General features: G+C 47.8%; 1 protein-coding gene across 2 annotated transcripts; it reads left to right on the top strand.

The window, feature by feature from the left end:
- The first annotated feature begins 129 nt into the window (after window positions 1-129).
- Window positions 130-13,936, top strand: Gucd1 (guanylyl cyclase domain containing 1). 2 transcript variants are annotated; one of them, XM_069994418.1, is made up of 6 exons: window positions 130-319; window positions 6,317-6,401; window positions 7,302-7,467; window positions 8,703-8,794; window positions 10,610-10,851; window positions 11,363-13,936. In XM_069994418.1, exons 1-6 carry the CDS (start codon window positions 277-279, stop codon window positions 11,452-11,454), a joined length of 720 nt encoding a protein of 239 aa, XP_069850519.1. In that variant the 5' UTR covers window positions 130-276; the 3' UTR covers window positions 11,455-13,936. The 2 variants fall into 2 exon arrangements, with proteins under 2 accessions (XP_069850519.1, XP_069850518.1); XM_069994417.1 differs by having other exon boundaries at window positions 11,360-13,936.
- Window positions 13,937-16,186: the final 2,250 nt, after the last annotated feature.

The following is a 16,186-nucleotide window of genomic DNA, read 5'->3' as shown; positions in this document are numbered from 1 at the left end:
CTGTGAATGGCAGGGACGGGCATAAATCAGGAGGCTGGGACCTCTAGGAACCGAAGTTTGGGGCAGGGAAAGGGCGGGCTTAAGTAAAGGAGCGGAGCCTCAGGTCTGGAAGGGCCGGGGCGGGGCTTGGGGCGGCCCAGCCGCCGCCTCCCCTTCTATCCACCACGGTGGCGTCCCGAGAATCTGACACGCACCGGCCGCGTTCCCAGCGCAGCCGAAGCCGAAGCTGCAACCTGCGCCGGGTTGGGGCCATGGGCGCCCCGCGCCACTCGGGTCATGAGGACGCAGGCGGAGGCAGCAGGGTCGCCGCTCGAGCCCGGTCAGTGCCTCCCTGAGGACCCAGCCCTCACCCCGGGGACCGAGGGGGACCCGCCCTAACGCAGGGCAGGGTTCGGCCGCGCGACCTTGGGCCGACTTCGGCCTCAGCCCTGACTATGAAGCTTCGAGCATGAACCTAGCCAGGAGGACACCTCTGCCTGGGCTCCCTCTTTCTACCTTAGTTCATTTGGGGTTTTCTGATTCTCCCAGGACTGAAATGCCTTATGGCGGCCTTGTGGGAAGGTCTGGATGGCCCTGGCGTCACCTTCCCCAGAAGCGAAAAGTCCTGTTTTGGGAGAGCCTTCCCCTCTGGGATCTATGAAGATCCTGAGGCCGAGAATCCGAGAGAACTGTCCTATAGCTCTGGGCAATGGGAGAGTCTTTTCACGACTTCCCAGACTTGGCCGCTTGTTTGGCTGGCCTCAGAGCTTCACTTTAGGATTCCTTCTGTATCAAGGGGGTCAGGGCCCTTTGCTTGTCCAAGAAGTGGAGAAAGGAGGAAGTCATAATTCTTGCTGTGCTTAAGGCACAGGTTTGATGTTCCTAACTGTGAGATGAATGAACATCTCAGGAAAGAGATCAAGAGCTACCTGGATCCTGTCCCTAAGGTGTTAATAGGACAGTAACATCACACCATGGGAGTAGTCTCTTTTATGATTACAGAATGGAATTGAGCCTGAAGCTGTACTGGGATTTACAGCTCTACTCTTTCAATTTCCTAACTCTCTCATCTTTTATAAGCTATTTGCCTTTCCTGAGCCTCAGCCAGTAATGGTTCACATTTGTACGGAGCTAAGAGACAGGCACTGTGCTAAATTGTCTATATGTCGTTTTTTTTTTTTTTTTGTTTGTTTTGTTTTTTGTCAGTCGTGGGGCTTGAACTCTGGGCTTGGGCGCTGTCCCTGTGCTCTTCAGCTCAAGGCGAGCACTCTACCGCTTGAGCCACAGCACCACTTCCAGTTTTCTAGTGGTTTTATTGGAGATAAGAGTTTCACGGACTTTCCTTGCCCTGGCTGGCTTTGAACCGTGATCCTCAGATCTCAGCCTCCTGAGTAGCTAGGATTACAGGCATGAGCCACCAGCACCTGGCTGTCTGTTATTTTTCTTAGTTAAGTAATTATTGCTGTTATTTACACTTTTGCAGGTGAGCACATTGAGGCTTAAAGGGGTTAAGTGTTCAAGAACAGTCTTCCTTCCCTAATGACAGCTGAACTAAGCCAGGACTTTCTTTTTGTTTGTTTCTATTTTAATTTATTATTTTTTATTGTCAGGGTGGTATACAGAGGGGGTTTCAGTTACATAAGTAAGGTAAAGAGTACATTTCTTGTCAACCTTGTTACTCCTTCCCTCAATTTTCTCCTACTTTCCCTCCTCCCAACACCTCCCCCCCAAGTTGTACAGATCATCTCCAGCATTTTGTTTTATGTATCTCACTGTTAGATTGGTTGCCCCCTTGTCCTTTGTCTGTTGTTCTCCTTCCCTTCCCTAATTCAAATAAATATATACATAATACCAGGGTGCCAAAATCAAACACAGTTACAACAGAGGATATACCATAGGGGGAAGAACATACAAAAGAAACAAAAAAATCACATAGTACATTAACAACAACAACAACACAGAAAAACATCTGTGCCCATGTCTTGGAGTTCATTTCCTTAGGTTCATCTTATATGGTCATAGCTAATGAGCTACTCTGCTCATCTGCTAAGATTATCCTAGAAATACACTGGCTATTGCAAATAAGGGAAACCATGAGACCTATGTTTTTTTGGGTTTGGCTTACTTCACTTAACATGATTTTTTTCCAAGTCTTTCCATTTCCTTACGAAGGGGCAGTCATTCTTTCTGATGGAAGCATAGAATTCCAGTGTGTGTGTGTGTGTGTGTGTGTGTGTGTGTGTGTGTGTGTGTGTGTGTGTGTGTGTGTGTGTGTGTGTGTGTGTGTGTGTGTGTGTGTGTGTGTGTGTGTGTGTGTGTGTGTGTGTACACGTACTCGACATGGTGACTTTCAGTTTTCTCCATTTTCCTGCAATGACATAATTCTTTTTTGTTCTTGTGTTTTGTGTTTTTTTTCTTTTTTTAAAATTATCTTTAAGTAGTGTAAAGCCAGGACTTTCTTAATAGATGGAGTAGTCCCTTGGCTCTAAACATCAACATCTGGCTGGTCTCTGAGGTCTATATTTATCAGAATAAGTGCCAAAGCCTCACCTAACCTTATCAATCCCCACAGTTACATCTCCCTCTTACTACATGCTAACCTGCTGTGTCAAGACAGGGAGGGCTATATGGTCATGTTTATCCTGTGGGACCTCAGGACAAAGGGGTTCCAGGGCTGGTGAAGGGCAGCTAAGTTTGCCAGGGACCTAGCAACTGTCCTGTACCATATTTTGTAGCTGGCCATAGAAGACATAGACAAGGTCAAAGTCTGGCAGAAGAGGGCCCAATTAGTCAGTGCCAGAGCCCAGCCACGGTATAGTGAGGGAATCCTTAACTTCCTAGAGGTAGTTTGGAAGCCTGGGGCAGGGGAAACTGCAGTGATATCTAGTCCAGATCATGCCAAAGGTTAAGGCCTAGGTAGGCCTTATATGTGTAAGCCTAGTGGCTTACACATATAATCCTAGCTCAGGAGGCAGAGATCTAAGGAGTCATGTTCAAAGCCAGCACTGGCAGGAAAGTCCCTGAGACTCTTATCTCCAATTAACCAGCAAAAAGCCAAGTGGAGCTGTGATTCAAGTGATAGAGTGCTAACCTTTGGCAAAAAATCTAAAGGACCTGTAGCACCCAGGCCCTGGGTTCAAGCCCCAGTACTGGCCCCGGGGGGGGGGGGCGGGGGGGGGATTAAGGCAGAAAGGAAAGAAAACTATAAACGTGTCTGAATACTCCTAGCTGACAGGAAGGCAAATGCAATCCTGTCCCCACCTGCCACCATAGAATTAATTCTCTGTCCAGTGGGAAAACATGTAATACCTTAAGGACTCCACATTGAGGGGCCTTCAGAGGGAGAGAGACTAGATAGAACATTTGGATGTTCAGAGATGGGACAGAAATTTCCAGAGTTAAGGGTTCAGCAAGAGCAAAAGCTGTGGAGTAGAGAAAAGCAAAAAGCTGTATACAGTCACAATGAGGGATCTGAAAAGGGAAGACATCTACCCTGACAGCACTACATCTTGCAAAGAGCTCTTTTCCACTAGAACATTATGGGGAACTATTTTAGAATATAAGTCCCTGGAGATCAAGGTTTGAGTTTCCAGTCATCTTTATGTTTTTCAACCTAGGATACAGTGAGTGCTTCATAAGTGGAAAGTCCAGGATCAAAATGCCACCATGTTCTGTGTCTTTTTTTTTTTTTGTCAGTTGTTGGACTTGAACTCTGAGCCTGGGTGTTGTCCCTCAGCTCTTCAGCTCAAGACTAGCACTCTACCACTTGAGCCACAGTGCCACTTCTGGTTTTCTGGTGGTTTATTGGAGATAAGAGTCTCACAGACTTTCCTGCCCGGGCTGGCTCTGAACTCTGATCCTCAGATCTCAGCCTCCACAGTAGCTAGGGTTACAGGCGTGAGCCACTGGTGCCTGGCTTGGTCTGAGTCTTATAAAGGCCCATTCTTCATGATAGTTCTTCATCCAAATGTCTTCACCTGGCAGGAAGGGATGGGAAGAGGAGAGATGCCACGTCTTCACATAGTAGATCAGAAGGGCTGGGGAGACCTAAGCTAGTTTCTTCTGACCCCTTTATAAGGCACTAATCTGTTCCTAACTCACTCCCACAAAGGTCTCATCTCTTAATAGTACTGCAGTGGGGAATTATGTTTCAATGTAAATTTTGTGTGAGGCTGGGGAAGCACCCTCAAGCCATGTCATTATCCCTCGGAAGCTTAAAAATCTAGTGGGAGAAAGAGTAGCTTCTCTTTCATTGTTACTTTCTCTAAGCACTGAGGAAGAAAAAAAAATATGTCATGGAGGAGGACACTCTTCATGACAAAGCCATAGTGAGGAGAAAAAAAGAATACACCAGATTTGGATCTGGGGACCTCAGTGACAACAGCAATGGGAAAAGAAGAATCCAGACCGGGTGGCAAACATGGAAAGGCACTAGACTAGAAAGAAGGTATAGGGTTCACAGAGCAACTGGAATGCAGAGGGCTGAGGTGAGTGTAGCAGGTCCAGATTGGGCAGGGATCTACAAGCTATAGTAAGAGGTGAGAACTTTATTCTAGCAGCAATGGGAAACCATGGCTGGAATTTCTTTTGCTGCTCTATGCAAAGACAAATGAGGGGGAAGAATCTGGGGCAGAGGACAGGCAGGAGTAAGAACTGAATCCATGGCAGTAGCAGGAGGCAGTGTTACAAGAGTTTTCAGTGAAGGCAAATGTTTTTTTTTTTGGTTGGTCGCGGGGTTTGAACTCTGGGCCTGGTCACTCTCCCTCAACTCTTCAGCTCAAGGCTAGTGCTCTACCACTCGAGCCACAGCGCCACTTCTGGCTTTTTCTGTTTATGTGGTGATAAGGAATTGAACCAAGGGCCTCATGCATGCGAGGCAAGCACTCTACCACTGAGCCACCTTCTCAGCCTAAAGGCAACTTTTAGAGGTTCCTTTTGAGAAGCAGGGTTCATATCAGCAGCTGTAAAAAGCTTTCTGTACATTGTTGCCCCAAGTTCTCTTGGCGCTCTGTGGGTAGTATCTTTGGTAGTACATTTCATAGAGGAATCAAGTGTCAGGGTAACTCAACAGGTGGCCTGTTTGCCTTATTATTCTGCCTCCTGTGGGCACTTGCATAACCTTGGATGTGTGACCCAACTTTGAGCATTTTTCCCCCTTTGGCACATCTTACTATATAGTCCAGGTTAGCCTCAAACTCAAGTTGGTTAGCCTTCTATGTAAGCCTTCTGAGTATGAGATTACAGGTACACCCCCATCATGCTCATCTAGACTCTGAACTTTGCCCAGATTCATGATAGAGCAAATTAGGAAGGCCATGTGCGAACAGCACATGCTGTTCGCTGTCTTCATGACTGTCACCTCCCTGACTGTCACCTCCCTGATGCACATCCCCATCATTTTCCTAGCTGAGCCTGTTGGTTATCTCATATTTGTTTTTGTTTTCCATCAGGACAAGGACCTTGCTTCTGGTATCACTGCACCAGAGTACACAGTCATACATTTACAAGGCTCTTGGAAAATATTTGTCAACTGAATGACCAAATCAGACCAAAGTCCCCCACTTTAGGACTTGCCAAATTCTGTCCAATGAGAGGAAATTGGTTACTCCACCCAAACCTAATCTGAGGCAAAGCTCTGACTAAAACACCTACATTTGGCCCTTTCTGCTTCACTTCATAGCCTAGCAAGGACAAACTAAGAAGTTGCCAGAGACAGTGGTGGATAGAGCTTGTGGGAGAATTCTACTTATACAGCTTGTATGACAGTTACCTCCTCCTAACAATTGCTGTCACACATTGATGATTCTGGGGGCTATAAGAGCCTTCACACATTGATGATCTTGGTTTAAAACTAGGAAGGAAAACAGCCCTTATCCTTGTCTCCTTGGAATTCCTCCTAAAAGAAGGACTCTGAAGGAAATGCCTGGACCAGGCCTGAGAGGGGCAACACTTCAAAGGAGTGAGGTTCAGGGGAAGACATTTGTCTTCTGGAGAGCCAGAAGCATCCAGGCAGTGGTATGCAAGGCCACCAATGTAAGGGCTTATGACAAGTGGTTCTGCCTGGCTAGTAGGCTGGTGCTGGAGAGGAAGCAGAATACACTAGGGCAGCAACCATGGTGGTGGTGTCCTGAAAGATATCGGATCCAGCCCACAGGAGGATTTTCAGTAGAGCCAATATGATCTGGCTGTAATTTGGGAACCATCAATGGTGTAAAGAGAATGAATAGCCGTGAGAAGGCTCTTGAGCTCTCAGTGGTAGGTGATAGGGGTGTCTTCATCAGGGGTGGTAATGCAAGCACAGTACTGAGACCTGAGACCTTCCTGTGTTTCTGTGCAGGGGATTTTGTGCAATTACCTGTGCCCATCATCCAACAGCTGTACCACTGGGACTGTGGCCTGGCCTGCTCCAGGATGGTGCTACGGTGAGTGTACATATCACCTACTATGGCTCAAGAGACACACAGGAAACCTCCTTTGGTATTCATTTGTTTATGTGTCTATCTTTGAGGCTTGTAGGAGACCCACCTTCCATTTATTGCATTTGTAAATGTAAACAAAGGGTAGATCAGCTGCCCGGGTCTCCACTTGTGCTAATGCCTAGAACTTGGAATGGCCAGGAAAGTCGTAGGGACCCAAGCCTAGCAGAAAGGATATCCTCCACCCTCCCAGGAGCCTCATTCATAGAGCTGAATGCTCTATGAATATTTTTTTAAAAAAAACTTGAACAAGCCAAAAGAAACTATAGATATTACCTTGTACAAGAGTTTTCAGGGGCTGGGAAGATGGCTCAGTGGTAGAGTGCTTGCTTTGCATGCATGAGGCCCTGGGTTCAATTCCACAGCACCACATAAGCAGAAAAATGGTACTGTTGCTCAAGTGGTAGAGCACTAGCCTTGAGCTGAAGAACTGAGGGACAGCGCTCAGGCCCAGACTTCAGACCCCATGACTGACAAAAAAAAAAAAAAAAAAAGTTTTCAGTTGGCTCTGTGAAGCCACAGAGCAGCTTCTTCCTCATGTGTTATACGTTTGGGATTATGGAAAAGGGGTTTAGCAAAATGGTGCCTAAAACCTTGAAAACCACTCATGTTCTAAGGGCCTCATCTTTGAAAATGAAATCAGTGAAGTCAGAGTGGGCAGAAATGTAAGAATTGCAGGTTAGATAGTGCCACAGGCAGAGTGCACCCTGACAGCCCTGGGGTTGGGCTCAGGCAGCATGTGGGAAGGTTTTAGGGTTTCATACTGAAGGACAGAGCCTTCTGGGAGCAGGAGTGACCTGATCCAGCTTCTCAAGAGCAAGCTGACCTTGACTGGTCTACCCACAGGTACCTGGGCCATCTGAACGATGAAGAGTTTGAGAGTGCCCTACAAGAGCTGCGGCTGACCAGAAGCATCTGGACAATTGACCTGGCCTATCTGATGCGCCATTTTGGCGTGAGGCACCGCTTCTGTACCCAGACTCTGGGTGTTGACAAAGGTTACAAGAATCAGGTGAGGGGAGGCTGGGAAGGTGGCTCAGTGGTAGAGTGCTTGCCTTGCATGCATGAGGCCCTGGGTTCGATTCCTTAGCACCACATAAGCAAAAATAAAAAAGCTGGAAGTGGTGCTGTGGCTCAAGTGGTAGAGTGCTAGCCTTGAGCTGAAGAGCTGAGAGACAGCGCCCAGGCCCAGAGTTCAGGCCCCACAAACACGCCCCCCCCCCAAAAAAAAAGATCTGAGGGACTATGCCCAGGCCCAGAGTTCAAGCCCCACAACCAACAACAACAACAAAAAAAAGAATCGGGTCAGCAGCCAGTCACTGTACCTTCTCACCTGGAGCCAACCAGTATCATAGGCCAGTTATACTAGTTAGAAGAGAAAGCAGTCAAGGCCTGGACACCTAAGTGGTCATGTAAGTATACAGAAAGCTGGACCAATAGTAGATGTGCTACAGGCAGGTAATCTTGAGGAACAGCCTTGCCCTCCATGCAAACCAGAGAATCTTCATCTTTCCCTACTATCCACCAGCACAAGGCAGGCTCAAGGCCGTACAGTGTATCAGACCTCATATGGCTATTGCGTGCTCATTTTCTTATTTCACAAGGACAGCTGGCTCTAGGCTGGGTAATTCATATTCTGATGAAAACCAAGATGGTCTTTCTTTTATTTTTTTCTCTTGAAAAAATAATGTTAAAATAGATAGCTGTGGTAACACACCAATATGTTCTACCTTCTTACAAAGCCGGAACTAGTTTTAGCCAGAACTACCATACAGGCAGATCTTGGCTTATGCTCCAAAACTTGGCAGAGCAGAGTCGCTGCTGACTTCATGGCCCAGTCATCCTAACTCTCATTTGAACCTTCCAGGCCAGATAAAGAAGGCCTGTGTGTTGTGTGTTGGGGGGGGGGCGGGGAGAGGGGGAAAGGCCTGTGTATCTGGACTGGTTGAAGAATAGAAAGGGGCTGGCCCCCATTTGCTTTAGGCTGCTACAGATGGCTACCAGAAGGTGACCAGTCCTCTGCAAGCTTGGCTGCCCATGCTTGTATCCTTTTCCAGCTTCTATGGTCCTGTCTGTTCCCTGGTCACAAACCTCATATGGCCTATACAGACAGCATATTTTATGAGCTGCTTGCCCTGTAGTAGGGCTTCTGTGTCTTTTTGCTCTCTCCCCATAATATCACTTCATCCAAATGGGGTGAAGATAGCTGGAGTAGGTGACAACTCTGGCTTGCCTTTCTCTCTTCAGTCCTTCTATAGGAAGCACTTTGACACAGAAGAGACCCGAGTGAACCAACTCTTCTCACAAGCCAAGGCCTGCAAGGTGCTGGTGGAGAAATGGTAAGTGATTGCTCATCATCAGTGACACTGCAGGTGGGGAGACTTTGTGATGGTGATGGGGATAAGCTGGAATACAAGTTAGAAAGAACTAGGGCTCCTACCTAGGTAGCTGTGGGTACTGATTTTGTCCATCTGAGCCTTGATAGTCTTTCCATACACTGGTGATCAGTGAGGCTACATAGCTCAAGCTCTGGCCTGGGATGGATCCTGAGCCCGTGTTGGAGGGACAGGAGAGTGAGAAAAGCTGGCCAGCTGTTGGATTATTAATAGGATGATGACACAAGACAGAACACAGAAGCCCTAATGTAGAAGTGACAGCTTGCAGAATGTGCTGGCAAGGTGATTGATAAAGACAGGAAGCAGGGAAGACCAAGTATGTAGGCTGCCTAGGAAAACCTGGTCCCAGGAGTTGTGACCTTACTGGGGCCTCCCCATTCTCATCTATATGATGGGGGCTGGGTACAAACAGACTATAGGGACTCCTTGCCTGGACGTTGGTGGTGTTTTCCAGGCTGGCTGTGGAGGCCATGTGCAAGCCTGCTGTTTCTAATCCCTAGCCTAGTGGTCCTTCGCTGGACAACTGTTCTCAATTGTCCCTTTCTTTACAGATACTTGGTCTCTTGTTAACATAATTTTAACCACATGATAGGTAAATTAGAAAAATAGAGAAGCAAATTTCTATTCATCCTTTGGCCATATGAATACATGAGAGAAGGAAAGTAACTACTATTTATTTAGGGAGGACCCTCAACATGTCTGTTGCTGTCTTATTTCTCAGGGAGGGAAACTGACCTAGGGCCATCCCCATCATTGTGTCTGTGCTGTGATCCGAGCCCAGCATTTCCACCCCCATGATTGCATGAAGCTACAGCCTTCCCTTCCAGTCCACCACTGCTTATTTTTTCCCCCATAACTGCAGCCCTTTCAGCAAAATGGCGTCCCTAGCTTAGGCCTCCCAAAGCACCTTCTGTCTCTTTTGGGTTTTTACTTGAAGTTGCTAGTTTCTAGGGGATACCAGAAGGGTGGGTTGAATCATATGCCTCCTGGTTAAGGGGTCAGTCAGCCTTTTTTTTTGGGTCTGGTCATGGGACCTGAACTCTGGGCCTGGGCGCTGTCCCTCAGCTCTTCAGCTCAAGGCTAGCACTCTACCACTTGAGCCACAGCACCACTTCCAGCTTTTTTCTTTTTGCTTATGTGGTGCTGAGGAATCGAACCCAGGGCCTTAGGCATGCAAGGCAAGCGCTCTACCACTGAGCCAACTTCCCGGCCCCTCAGTCAGCCTTTTCTGATTGATACTTTTTGTCACAAAGAGTCTTAGAAAAAAAAAGAAAGAAAGAAATGCTTTTCAGAAAAGTGTTTGGTTTTTGCATCTGGCTAATCCAGTTAGATTAAATTGGGCTGGTCATTTCCAATATAAACCACATAGGATTGGGGGTAAAGAAGAAATAATTTTTCATGATCCAGACTCCAGGCTAGGAGTAGCATTCTTTGTGCTGCCCCAGTGGCCCTCAGTTGGGTTCATCTGGAGCTGACCTCCGGCCTGCTTTTGCTGACAGGGCCAGCTAATCCTTGTGTTTTCAGTATTTCTTCCTTTCACCCATCTGCAGCACCCATACACACACTAGTCCCATGCTTAGCTCAAGTCACAGTAATAAACAAGGACTTTTCTGCAAGGAGCTCAGAGCACAGAGAAGACAAAGCCAGGTCTCTAAAACATTGTAACGCCAGGGAACAGGAGTGCAAGCTTGGTTCCATCCACTTGAGAGATGTGAACTGAGCATCAATGTCACAAGCTGACCCCCTTCCTACCCACAGTACAGTAAGTGTGCAGGACATCCAAGCACACCTGGCCCAGGGCCATGTGGCCATCGTGCTGGTGAACTCAGGGGTGCTGCACTGTGACCTGTGCTCCAGCCCTGTCAAGTACTGCTGCTTCGCTCCCAGTGGCCACCGCTGCTTCTGTCGCACCCCTGACTACCAGGGCCACTTCATCGTTCTACGTGGCTACAACAGGGCCACTGGCTGCATCTTCTACAACAATCCAGCCTTTGCTGACCGTGAGTACTGGAATCAGGGTAGAATAGTTTGGTCTGTGCTCACTGTCCGTTATGCCTGGTCCCTACAACTTCCTCCCATTCAACCCAGGATCTCCCTAAAGCTCTTTGATTCCTAAGTTCCTGTCGTTTGGACTGCCCTCCTAGCCATGCGAGCAAACCAGCCACAAACGAAGCTCTGCTGGCCTCTTACCATTCCTCCCTCTCACATCGCTAGCTCCACACTCCTGCCCAAGTCTTCTCTCAATTACCCAGGCTGTAATCTCCACCCCTCCCAACCTTTCAAGATAGCTGGCAGACTTGTTAGAAAGTCTAGCTATCTGTCCTCAGGCCATGGAAAGACTTCTCTGACCTGTCCATGTGGCCTGGAACATCTTTCTTCTTCTCCCTGGACTTTCTCCATTTGCTAAAATGAGGAAGACTTGAGCCAAGATGCAGCTAAGCAGGTGGTACATACTCAGACCTAGCTCCCCTCCACCTACTGACCCCACTCTTCCCTTTCCACCCTCAGCAGGAATGTGCAGCACCAGCATCAGTAACTTTGAGGAGGCCAGAACCAGCTATGGCACAGATGAGGACATCCTGTTTGTCTACCTGGACAGCTGACAGTAAGAGCCTGGTATGCCCAGGCCTACCTGCCCCTAGCCAGGCAGGTCTACTCAGGATGCCCAGGCTGGGGGCTTCTGGGGCTAGGATGCAGAACTGTAGCATCAGTCTGCCTGACAAAGCCCTGGAGAACTCTAGGAAACTATGGTACAGCTAGTTTGTCAACCAGTGCTATGCGTCACCATGCCACTTACCCTAAACACCTGCTGATTGCTGAAGACATCCCCAGAGCATCTGAGGGGAGTCTCCCCCCGGACCCCAAACCCAATTCCAACTGTGTGCAGATGAAGTCCTTCCTTAGGGATACCCATGTTGTCTTCTGGCAAGGGGAAAGCTCTGGCCTCAGGACTGATCCTTGGAGAGAGAAGTGTGTGATCTTCTGCTGCTTGTCAAGATAGCGTCTGTGTTTGGAGAAAGCACAGCTGAACCCAGGCCCCAGAAACTGGACCCCTTAAAGCCTGGATCTAGAAGTGTTCCATAGCACCCCCTTCCCCAACCCTGCCCAATGGTGGATGCCACTATTACTGCCTCCTGCCTTCAGCATGTGCAAGTTTCTGTGACCACTATCAAGGCTAATGCAGCATAAAACACCTCACAGCCAGTCTGCAGCGCAGACAGGAATGCTCCCAGCCTTTTGGGTACTACAGTTCCATAGGGTGGAGGGCCTTTGGGAGTTGCTGGGCCTGGCTCCACTACTGGCTCTGTTAGCCAGCAGCACAGAAATTCTCCAGGAATCAGCAGCTGCCCAGACCTGAGAGAGCCTTTCATTTCCTTGACGCCTTCTGGCACCAGCCTGAATCTGAAGAGCAGGGGCTGTCATCTGAGTGTGGGGACCGCCAGGTCTCTGGAGGCTGAGTGCTAGAGCCTGTGCTCCCAGAACAGTGGTCAGGAGGCAGCATACAGCTCCTACCCACTCAACGCCAGGACCTTTTGCACGGAACATTGGCTCCTTTCTGTCTTAACAGAGGAGGGTAACACCAGGATCATACAGCACAGCAAGTAGCAATGACAGAAATTGATTGCTTTTTCTTTTTGGAAGCAGGAATGTTTATTTTATTGAAATTTAAGATTTTGCTTTTTTGGGGGGGGTGAGTGTCACCTTCAAGTAAAACAATAATAGTGAGACTGCAGGTACTTTGGAACCACTAGTACCTCTTTCACACAGCAGGTAGGCTAGCTCAAGTTTTTTCAAAGAAGAGGCTTAGCCAGTGGTCCGAGTGCCAAGCCCCTTACCTTACAGAGGAGGAGGCTTGAGCACTGGGGACAGCCTCTCAAGACTGGTGGAGCTGGATCTTGAACCTACATCTGTACCTAAGAAACAAGGGAAATAGGTCATTCTCAAAGAGGCTAGGGACACCCATGTCTCATGGACTGCCTCTGGCAAAGAGGCAGGCATACCCTGATAGCACACCATCTCTATATTCCTGGGACTTGATCTTCTATTACCCCAGGTATGATATGGAAGCAGCTGCTTCTCCTGCCCACCAGTGGCCCTCTCTCATCTTGGTAGCTCTGAGGGGCAGAGGTAGTTTGCGCTTAAAAGGGCTGTCAGATCACCTACCCATATTGCTCCTCAATACTGGACAGCATTGGCCCAAGAGGGAGATGCTTTCAGTTAGGAAGCAACCCTGGACTTCAGACACTCATGTTAGCTTTTGTCTGGTTTCATTTTCATTGCCTTAATGCTAGATCACCCATGGCTCCAGGGAATTCTGACTTCCAGCCCCTAGTACTCACAGCTGCTGTGAAGTGTGAGTGTCCTCAGGAGAGGTTCAGGTGAACTTCTCACAAGAATAACTTCATGAAGGAAGCTGACAGGACCAAGTGAAGCCCTCATGTTATGTGGATGTACATGAAGTGTGGTGTAGATGCTGGCATGGTGGTCATTGGGAAGTGACCTCCACAGAAAGTAGTCACAGCACCTCTTCCATTCAGGACATTTAGAAATGTGTCTTTGGGTCTAGATAATGGATTTTCAGAGCAAGTTATAGATTACAGGTCACCTGTTGGTAAAATTAACAACACACACACACACACACACACACACACACACACACACACACACACACACACACACACACACACACACACACACACACACACACACACACACACACACACACACACACACACACACACACACACACACAAAACCCTGCTCATCCCCAAGACACAGAGGAGAATCATAAGGACAGTACACAAGCCACACTGTGTTCTTGCACAATTCATGAAAATGGGATTGAAAAAAGAGCCTGGACATCAGGGACTTTGTCCACAGCACATGGCACCCTCAATTGCCTAGCCCATCCTCACATTGCACCCCAGTCAGTGCAACCTTTGAAGCCATGTGGGACAGAAAGTGGCTTTGTTCCCTCCAGCCACAAGGGGACGAAAGGGATCTTTTGCATTGCAGAGATTTTATACATAAATATATTTTATTTGTAATGAGCCATTCTCAATAAACATTACTCTTACTGCGTAATAGTGGTATCTCTTGGCTGGCCTTCATGAACTTGTGTTAAGCTGCAGGATTCCTATCTCATAGGTCCTAGCAGGTTCCCATTTTAGTTGTGACAAATCCCTCTACTCAGACCTTGATGTTCATCCAAAGCCTAGAGAGGCAGTGGCTGTAGAAGGGCTTCAGAATTCAGACTGCTTGTTAAAGAAGGTGGAGAACGGGCTGGGAAGTTGGCTCAGTGGTAGAGCGCTTGCCTTGTATACATGAGGCCCTGGGTTCGATTCCTCAGCACCACATAAGCAAAAAGAAAAAAGCCGGAAGTGGCACTGTGGCTCAAGTGGAAGGGTGCCAGCCTTGACCTAAAGCACTGAGGGATAGCACCCAGGCCCAGAATTCAGCCCCCCACAAATGACAAAAAGGTGGAGAACAGCTGGCTTCAGGAGGAAGTAGAAAGGAGACTTGAGATCCACAGGAAGGAGCAGAGTTGGAAGTTCAGTAGCAGGACTCCAACCCTTTCATGTACCCTGCACCCTGTGTTCCAACTCTAACTGCACTTACCTGCCAGGTAATGGGTTCCAGGGTTTCACTTAAATCATTTTATATCAAAATTCTACTCACGAACAAGGAAATGTTTGAAAGTTGTGGCTGATCTAGCAGCCTCAAAACTGTTACAAGAGCTGGATACTGATGACTCATACTTGTAATCCTAGATACTCAGGAGGCTGAGATCTGAGGATTTTGGTTCAAAGCCAGCCTGGGCAGGAAAGGCCAGGAGACTCTTATCTCCAATTAACCACCAGAAAACCAGAAGTGGAGAGGTAGTTCAAAGTGGTAGAGTGCTAGCCTTGAGCAAAAAAGCTCAGGAATAGCACCCAGGTCCTGAGTTCAAACCCCATGACCAACAAAAACAACAAAAAAAAAACTATTGGGCTGGGAAGGTGGCTCAGTGGTAGAGCACTTGCCTTGCATGCATGAGGCCCTGGGTTCGATTCCTCAGCACCACATAAGCAAAAAGAAAAAAGCCGGAAGTGGCACTGTGGCTCAAGTGGTAGAGCACTAGCTTTGAGCTGGAGAGCTGAGGGACAGCGCCCAGGCCCAGAGTTCAGGCCCCACGACCAGACCCAAAAAACAAAAAACAAAACAAAACAAAACAAAAACTGTTAAAGGATCGGGGCATTGAACCAGAGCAAACTTCTTGGGTTGGGAGCAAGTCTTCCACAGAATTAATGCCCTAATTCTGACTTCCACATTGTGGACTTTATTTTATTTTTATCTTTAAGTAGTTGTATAAAAGAGTTGCCATTCAACCGAGTAGTATATGGATACAACGAATTTTATATGGATACAATGAATTTTTTTTTTTTTTTTGGTTGTGGCACTTTAGCTCTGGGCCTGGGTGCTGTGCCTCAGCTCTTCAGCTCAAGGCTAGGACTCTACCACTTGAGCCACAGCACCATTGTAGCTTTTTCTGTTTATGTGGTGCTGAGGAAATGAACCCAGGGCCTCATGAATGCAAGGCAAGTGCTCTACCACTGAGCCACCTTCACAGCCCCAATACAATGAATCTTGATCCAGGTCACCCCCTTTTTTTTTTTCCTGGTTGTAGGCCTTGAACTCAGGGTCTGAGTTCTGTTCCTGAGCCTCTTTGTGCTCAAGGCTAGAGCTCTACCACTTGAGCCATGGAACCACTTCTGGCTTTGGAGTTGTTAATGGGAGATAAGACTCTCACAGGGTGGCCCTGCCCAGGCTGGCTTCAAACCACAATCCTTAGATCTCAGCCTCCTGAGTAACTAGGATTACAGGTGCAAGCCACCAGCACCTGACCCTTGTCATCTTTTTCATCATTTTCCCCCATCCCAACCCCACTTCCCTCATTTTTTTTCTTTTTCTTTTTCTTTTTTTGTCAGCTGTAGGGCTTGAACTAATGTCTGGTAGCTGCCCCTGAGCTCTTTTGCTCAAGGTTAGCACTCTAGCACTTTGAACCATAGTGCCACTTGTTGTAATTGGAAATAAGAGTCTCGCAGAACAGCCGGGTGTTGGTGGCTCAGGCCTGCAATCCTAGCTACTCAGGAGGCTGAAATATGAGGATCAAGGTTCAAAGCCAGCCCGAGCAGGAAAGTCTGTGAGACTCTTATCTTCAATAAACCACCAGAAAACCAGAAGTGGTGCTATGGCTCAAGTGGTAGAGCTCTTGCCTTGAGCTGAAGATCTGAGGGACAGCGCCCAGGCCCAGAGTTCAAGCCCCACAACTGACAAAAAAAAAAAAAAGTCTCA

This window comes from Dipodomys merriami, unplaced genomic scaffold (genome assembly GCF_024711535.1).
Source record: "Dipodomys merriami isolate MVZ:Mamm:240054 unplaced genomic scaffold, mDipMer1.0.p SCAF_45, whole genome shotgun sequence".
Classification (NCBI taxonomy): Eukaryota; Metazoa; Chordata; class Mammalia; order Rodentia; family Heteromyidae; genus Dipodomys; species Dipodomys merriami.
This window is presented reverse-complemented; position numbering and strand designations above follow the sequence as displayed.